The sequence below is a fragment of the Platalea leucorodia genome, assembly GCF_965183815.1.
Source record: "Platalea leucorodia genome assembly, chromosome: 8".
NCBI lineage: Eukaryota > Metazoa > Chordata > Aves > Pelecaniformes > Threskiornithidae > Platalea > Platalea leucorodia.
The window spans coordinates 34,745,928-34,754,079 of NC_138830.1; the positions used below are offsets into that span (position 1 = coordinate 34,745,928).

The window sequence follows — 8,152 nt, forward strand, 5'->3', positions numbered from 1 at the left end:
TGGCCTGCTCTCGCGAGGTCCCCCGCGCGGCGCCCCACGGGAGGGGTGGAGCCTGCAGGAGGGGGCGTGGCGCCCCGGCGCCCCCTGGGCGCGGTAGTCGGCGAGGGGCGGGGGCGCGGCGCAGTGTGGGGCGGGTAGTTCCGGCGCGGCACCGCCCGCCGCGGTGCATTGTGGTCCGCGTAGTTCCGGTACGGCGGCGGGCGGGCGGCGTCGGCGGGCGGCGAGAGGCCGCGGTTGGCCTTGTGGGAGCTGTAGTTCGGCGGGGGCCCCCCCGCGCCCGCTCTCCCCGCCGCCGGGGCCGCCCAGGGGTGTCCCCCCGCTCCCCGGGAGGCCTCCCCGCCATGCCGGGCTTCACCTGCTGCGTACCGGGCTGCTACAACAACTCGCACCGCGACAAGGCGCTGCACTTCTACACCTTCCCCAAGGACGAGGAGCTGCGGCGCCTCTGGCTGAAGAACGTCTCCCGGGCGGGCGTCAGCGGCTGCTTCAGCACCTTCCAGCCCACCACGGGCCACCGCGTCTGCAGCGAGCACTTCCAGGGCGGCCGCAAGTCCTACCTGGTGCGGGTCCCCACCATCTTCCCCTTGCGGGGCGTCAACGAGCGCAAGGCGCAGCGGGCCGCCCGCCGCCCCCGCCCCGCCGCCGCCGCCGCCGCTGCTGCCGCCGCCTCCGCCGCCGCCGCGCAGGGCCCCGGTGCCGCCGCCGCCGCCGAGGCCCCGGCAGGGGGCGCGGCCGAGGACGTGAAGCCCATCGACCTGACGGTGCAGGTGGAGCTCGGGCCCGGGGCGAGCGCTGGGCCCGGCCCCGGGAGGCTACCGGCGGCGGCGGCGGTGGAGGAGGGCCCGGTGGAGGGCGGCCCCCCGGACCACTCGTACTCCTTGTCGTCGGGCACCACGTCGGAGGAGCTGCTGAGGAAGCTGAACGAACAGCGCGACATCATCGCCTTGCTGGAGGTGAAGATGAAGGAGATGAAGGGCAGCATCCGCCGCCTGCGCCTGGCCGAGGCCCAGCTCCGTGAGGAGATCCGCGAGAAGGACCGGCTGCTCCACGCCGCCAGCGCCGGGACCCGCAAGCGCCACGGCCTCTGAGGGCCGCCGGGGCCCGGCCCGGGGGGGCACGGCACCGCCCGGGGCTCTCCACCCCGGAGCCGCTGCCGCCCTCGGTGAGGTGCCCGGACAGAGCGGAGACGGGGCGGGCTGCGGCCCCACGGCCCTCCCGGCTCTCGCTGCCCGGTCCCTCCTGCCCCTGGCCGGGCGAGCCCGCGCCACCAGATTCCCCTGCCTAGACGGGGCGGCCACTGTCAGCTCAGTGCCGAGCCCCGTTACCGATCCAACGTTACCCCGGAGCCGGCACTGCAGATGCCTGCCGGCATCCTGTCTACGCTGGGCCCATCCACACCCTCTCTGTGCCGGCAGCGGCGTAAAGCGCTTCTTTTAGTGTAGATGGGACCCGTGTCACCACTAAGTGGACGTAGGGTATCAGTTTTCAGCAAATAAACTCGCTCTGCGTTAAGTGAGGTAGCAGCAACACTACCCCCTGGAGAAGGCGTGTCCGAAAGCGTGGTTGGCACTGTACCCTTCATAGGAACAAACAACGATGTCGTGTTTGGCCTCGCTTAGCAGAGGCACGAGGAAAGCTTTAGAAACCCTCTCAGGGTGATGTGTTTCTTCAGTAAATTACTGATGCCATAAAAGACTGCTGTTTCTAGTGTGAAAGAATCCTCAGATTAAAGAGTGCTCTTGTACTATGTAGTTTTTGCTTTCTCCGCAGTACATACATATTTGTTACAGATGTCTCGATGCTCTCAACACTAGTAAGGATTACGACCTGGTACAAAGAACCCAGTGGCATTTGATGGCTGTAGTTTATCTTATTGGCTTAAGAACTCCCTCTAATGAAACGGAGGCTTTGTAACACGACGGAATTTAAATCCTTGGCTTTCGTTCAGAGAACCGGGTTGAAACAGAAGTGAAGCGAGTTTATCTGCAGTGGTTGCAAACCCTTGCTGTCTAATCCTAAACTAGTTGGCATGACTAATAATCTGTACATTAGACAAGACCTTACTGAAACGTGCTTGCGTGTTCTAAACCGAGATTTAAGAGTATTGTAACAAATCTATGTGGAATGATTGTGTAGTTTCTGTTTCTAGCCAGCACTAGTCCCCTCGCTTTCAGCAACAGGAAACCAAATCAACGTTGGCTAGAAAGAGGGTGGAGTGAGGGTAGCGAAGCTACTCGTTTGGCTTGAATATGTACTTCCAGGTTGGCCGGTGGAACAGATACCTCAGCGCTTTGGAGGAGGAGGAAGAGGAGGGTATCTGGTGCACCTGCATAGCTCTGTGGCCACACGTACTTAGGGGGTACAGCTTCGATAGCGATGGATGTTGAAAACAAAAGGCAGTTCACCACAGTGTGCCCATAATTACATTCGAGGGAGGAATGCCCAGGTGTCTTCTGGGTCCGTGAGATCCTTCTCCTGTAATCAGAGTGCGTTACACTCGGTAGATCGGGATGTCAGTTTACTAAATTTTATAGAAGTATTTTCTAAATGTAAAAAGTATCTTTAGTTTGAAAATATTGTAATCTTTGTAACACTGGCTAACGTAGCTTTACAACTGTCCATTTCGATACTCTGTATGACTGAACGAAAGGGCACAGTGGGATTTGGTAGCTGGAGGTTTATTGATTGATCATGTAGCCCGTTCAGCTAAAGGCATTGGTTGTCACAGCCTGCTATGTGATGCATGGGTCATTCTTCTATTAATGTGTGTGCTGAGTTGGATGGTTGACCGTAAGGATACTACAGGTCTATTCATGTACTAAGTATTTCCCATTATTCCATTTTAATTTATTTTCTCCAATCTGATATGTAGCGCTTAACTTCAGCTCCGCGGTATACTGAGTTTCCTGCGAGTCAAGTAAGCAGCGATTTTTTGTTTGTTTGTTTTGTTTTTTTCTTTTTTGTAGGGAAAGCAGATACCTGCTACACCATCTGATTTAACATATGTAATTGGTCCAGCAGATCTATGCTCCCATCAAGACAATAGGCAGCACGACGTCTCTCCTTACAAACAAGACCGGTTGTGCGTCCTAGCTTCTTGCGAACGTGCGTGTTGTAACAGTCATGGTACTTTTTCTACCATTGGAATGCACTTCAGGACGTTCAGCCATTTGGCCTGCTGGACTGGTTAACTGCTGGACTGTTCGACTTCTCCAGGTTACACTGAGGTGCTAACATGCTTAATTTTAATAAAGTATATTTTGTTTTGTTATGTTTCCTGTTTCTGTGCTGTATATGTGTATTTCTGAAAGGTTGGTGGCTGTAGCTTCTCTTCTCTTTTGCAACGTTTTTTTAATTCCTCATGAACTCCACGGCTGCAAGAGCACCAATATCTTTACATTCGTGTAGGGTGAGGAAGAGGAGTTAAAGGTCTATTCAGTGTATTACCTGCCTGCCTGCACAGGGGTTAGAGCCCTTTTGATGAGCAAAGGCTGTTAGGACAGGGGTGCTCTCTAAGTAGCCTGGAGCAATTTCAGCAGGGAGAGCCAGGCTTCCCACACAGGGCTTCTGCTGAAGGGACAGCACGAGTCTCCCATCTAATGCTTGGTGGAGAAAGGAGAAGGCATGGCCTCCCACGGACCAGCCCAGTGCAGGGAAGAGCTAGCCTGTAGTATCTTTAAATTTGTAATTCCACTTCCCAAGGTTCCTAATTTCAGATCGGTTTAGAGCTATTAGTCTTGAACAATTGTAAGTGGCAAAAAATTTCAGCTGTGCTTCAAACGTCACATTTTTGGGCTGAACTGGGAATGTGAAATGAAGCTGCATGACAAAAGGAACACTTTTCCCCATGCACACTTCCCCCCTTTGTTGCTAAATTAAGGTCAGTGAGCAATGGCACTGGCAGTGAATTAAGAGGCTAATTCTGTAGGAAGGCACCTTAATATGCTAACAATATGCTTACTGCTCAATGCAAATGCTTTTTCTTCCATTTCAACTCCTCACCTTTCTGCATCCTGTATTCTAATCTAGCCTATACCCTCGCGGTATTTTTCTTCTACCAGCTTTGACTATTTTTGGTTGCCACATTCCTCTGTGTGTATATTATCAAGTGTTAGCCTTAAAAGGGGACTTGAAGCATGTTTATTTAAAATGGCTTTTATGGTTCTAAGGGAAAAAAACTTGGTATCATGTTTATAACAATCACCGCTAGAGATTAATAGTAACTCCCTTTCTGGGTTCTGTACCTATTTTTAAGTTTTTCTGTTGTAATATGAAAGCCTTTAACCCAGTGGGTGAATAACTTTATTTTACTTAAGATCACGCATTCTTGCTCAACATCCTCCAGCTGCAGAGCTCAAGCACTAAACAGGTCATGTATTCCCTAAGTAGCCTATATCCAGTGTTGTGCTACAAGTTCACCTGCCAGGTCAGCTTCCCAGTTACACAAGAAATCTAGAAATGTAACTCCATCTATGGCACGTTTAGCCGTGCAGTCCTAAAACCCTGGCAACGTGGATAAGGACTACACAGCCTGCCTGTAACGGGGAGAGCGGCTAGTCAGGTTATCAGCTGGCTGATGGGGTTTTCGGTATTTGTAGAGTTTCTGGTTGCTCCTTCCCCGGTTTCCCAAACTAGCTGCCAAAATCGCACCATGACTGGTTGAAGCTCAGGCTAGACTGAGTGAAAACAGCATTCTAACATACGTAGTCTTTACCTAATGGCTCTATGCATCTGTACAAGCCATGCAATGCACACCTCTAATTAAACAAAAGAGACATTTTTCTGAAGGCAGTGCACCTAATCACTTGACTCTACCCAAAGTGTTTGCATTTCCAAGGACTAAGGTTTCTGAACTTTAATAAGGTAAAATCAGTCTTTGTGAGAAGGGAGTATAAAAAGAGCTTTGGCCACGAAGCCCCTGGGAGAGCAAGGTGGTGACCTGTAGCCTGAGCTCTGTGTTGAGTTCTTTCTGATCAGGTATGGATGGGAAGGGACAGAGGGGCTCTCAAAGTTAACAAGCAGACCCAAACAAGAGAAAGACAGAGAAGCTTCTCTCCCATGCAAAATCCTCTCTTCTGTAGCTGAAACCCTAACCCTCTTCTCTGCACATGCACAAGGCTTGCTCAGTTCACCTGTATTTTAGAGATCAGTATTGCTCCCATTAAATTATTGGACAGATGACTGTCTTCATGACCTCTAACACAGCGTCTTTCGCAGGGTGGGTTCCTCCACAAGGAATATTTTCCAGCATTCTGCCCAAACTCTTTACCTGCAGTTCTCTCTGATACAGCCTCAGATCTTCCCTGCCCTCTATACAGACAGCAGAAATGCTGAAATTCTGGGCTAAATCAGGGCTAAATTGAGAGAGATGGCACCAACAACTGCAACCTTCTCCTTGCCCTTCTTTTCCTTCTCTGCATCTTAACACATGCCCTCTTTTTACTCCCATGACAAGAGGTGTTGAGGCCCGTTCTTGGGGCTGGCTGCCTTTGCTAGTCTTGATCAGAGGCCAGGCAGCCTGCCAGGCTCCTTGTATTATTCCCAGAAAGCAGCAGCGGCCTCCCAGGACCAGGTGCAAGGAGGAAGCATCCAAAGCTTTCACTTTCCTCCGGAGCAGAACGCAGGAGCACTCCCAGGGTCCCAGCATCACAAGCTCATCATCACCTAAGGGCTGGGTGAGAAGCGGCAAAGGAAAATTCTCTCACCTCTGGTCAGGATGGATGCTACCACACCGAGTGTGCACTTTTGTCATGTGCTTCATAGCACAGTCCCGTCTTCATTGCCTTGATTATTCTACGGTTTTTAGATCGCACATTTTCTAGAGCAAAAATCATCTCTCTTGTCCACTTGCACATAGTGCCCAGCAAAGCAGGGCTTCAATGTGGCCTCGGGTCCTAGGTGATACCCTTCTTAACCTCTGCTAAAAAAAAAAAGAATCAGCATAGTTCAGCTGCTGCCCAGTCAGTTCTCACTTCAAAGGGCTGATGTTTTCCCCGCAGAAATATTACAGTTCAGATAGGCGTGCTGGGACAGCCCCAGAGACCAGACGGGCAACTGCAAGGCACCAGCCCCACCTGTGCTGGTCCCACAACTCATCTGAGAATCACTACGCAGGAAAAGAACAAAAATGGTGTGCTCTTGCGGGTGGTGAGGTTACCATCTGCTGATGGACCTTCACTGCTTCACTTCTCTCTGGGTATGTACTTTCTGATGGAATATGATTTAGGAACGGATCTCATACAAGCAAAGCATCCCTAAAACCCAGTTACCTCTTTCTCAGGGTGCTCCATTCAGCCCTCGCCATCTCATTTCTACTTTTCCTCCCAAATCAGACAGCAATTCTCCCTCAAATTCTTACTGCAGCTCTCCTTCAAAAATGAAAAACCACAGTGCACAGAGCAGAAAGGCGCTACTACAGCCGGGTAGTCACAACCTAAAAGATACTTATGCACAGAAAGCAGCTACTACAGCTGGGTAGTCGCATCCTAAAAAGATACTTATCCCAGTACAGTGACTACTACAGGAACAGCAGAAGGAAAATCAACACCATTTTATCCCAAAGACTGCAAATTCCAGGCTTGGGTCCTATGCTTGGAACTGACTCCCCAATACATCAGCTAGAACAAGGGACCCCAGCTGATCCATACCATGCAAATCCTTCTCCTTTGTCTTTCCATATGAAGAACAAATGAGAAGCAGCTTTTTCTGTATATTCACAGCCTTGCATTGGTGTGTAATCAACCCAGTTCCTGGATAAATTTGATGTGTCAGGGTTGCTGTGCACAAACTGTTTACCCATGTAAGAATCTCACAGGTTCCACAATTTAAAGAACTGGTTTTGTTCATGACACAAATCCTTAAGCTGAGTCCATAAAGAACTGTGATCAGGATGGTGCCAGTCATTCCACTGACATCTTTCACCCTGGGGAAGATACATCAGCAGCAGCCACGAGGTGCAGAGCACATGAACACGTCTCAGGCTGGCAGCTGGAGATCTGAGAACGTCATGATAAAGGCAATGAAAAAGCTCATCATTTTCTGCCAGGCATGAACCAGCACCTCAGTCACAAAACAAGGGGGAGAGAGGGAAAAAAAAATCATTTATTTATTGTTCAGCTACTCTTCATTTCTACTCAGTGGAGTATCAGCTCCCTGCAGTCTCCATTTCCAGGCCATGTGGGGTAAGACACGATGAGATCGTGACTGACCCAGCGTTGGCACTCAGGTTTGCCTTTTTGAATAGGAGAAACCTGCTGGAAGACATTGTTAGTGCAACATTAGCATCTAAGAAAGAGGCTCACTATCAGCCACCTCTTATCTCCTTTCCTAGTATTGCCTTCAGCAGCAAACCCGGACAAACGTGTTGTGGACTCATCTTTTTCCAGGGTTGTGCAATGTTGCTTCTCTCTAAGAAGCAGACAGGTAATGCTCAGGTTTGCTGGCAGAGACTCAGGAGCCTTCAGAGCTGGGCCAAAACGCCACACTCGGTACGGGACAACCGCTGAGCTGTCTTTCAGGCTCAGCTCCATGATCTTAACTGCCCAATAATGAAGATTCTGCACCTTTGTAAGCCCTCTCTGTTGCCACTTGAGTGAATGCGGTGCGGGCCTCCAGCAAGACTGTGGTTTTTAGATCACTTATCTGTTTCCAAGTGTTTATTTGAAGTTTTTTTTCTACCACCTTCTGTGCTAACTTCTTTCACTGCAAGCAAGCTGAGTAATTCCCTTTTTTTTTTTTTTTTAATAAGATTTTTCGTTGTATAGCTCTTGTTAGGGGTGTTTAAAATAAATTTCAGGATCTGCAGTTCTGGCTGTGGCTCGTTGCCCAGGGCCGATGGCACTCTGAGGGTGGGCCTGGCCGGCCTTGGGTGGAAGCCCTCCTCGCCTCCCTCTGCGGGGTGAAATCCTGTCACGTTACAGCCCAGGGACAGCTGCAGCCGGAGCGGGCGAGATGGGCCCAGGGCGGGCTGAGAGTCTCCTCAGCCACCAGAGCCGTGACTGCCCTCCTGCCGCCGGCCCGCGGGGCTGACAGGGCCCGGCGCAGCCTCCCCGTGAGACGAGGCCTCCCGCCCGGGGACGACTTGGGTGGCCTCGGGACAGGCGGTTTGGCAGGCAGGGGCCAGGAGGCCCCGACGGCGGACACCGGGCGGCGG

General features: G+C 51.5%; 1 protein-coding gene across 1 annotated transcript; it reads left to right on the plus strand.

Annotated features, from left to right (window-relative positions):
* Positions 1-200: 200 nt before the first annotated feature.
* THAP11 (THAP domain containing 11) lies at positions 201-3,221 on the plus strand. The gene is made up of 2 exons (XM_082320035.1): positions 201-1,162; positions 2,967-3,221. Exon 1 carries the CDS (start codon positions 342-344, stop codon positions 1,086-1,088), a length of 747 nt encoding a protein of 248 aa, XP_082176161.1. The 5' UTR covers positions 201-341; the 3' UTR covers positions 1,089-1,162; positions 2,967-3,221.
* Positions 3,222-8,152: the final 4,931 nt, after the last annotated feature.

Coding starts and splice junctions, on each gene's coding strand:
- THAP11 (XM_082320035.1), top strand. CDS start 342: ATGCCGGGCTTCACCTGCTGCGTACCGGGCTGCTACAACAACTCGCAC.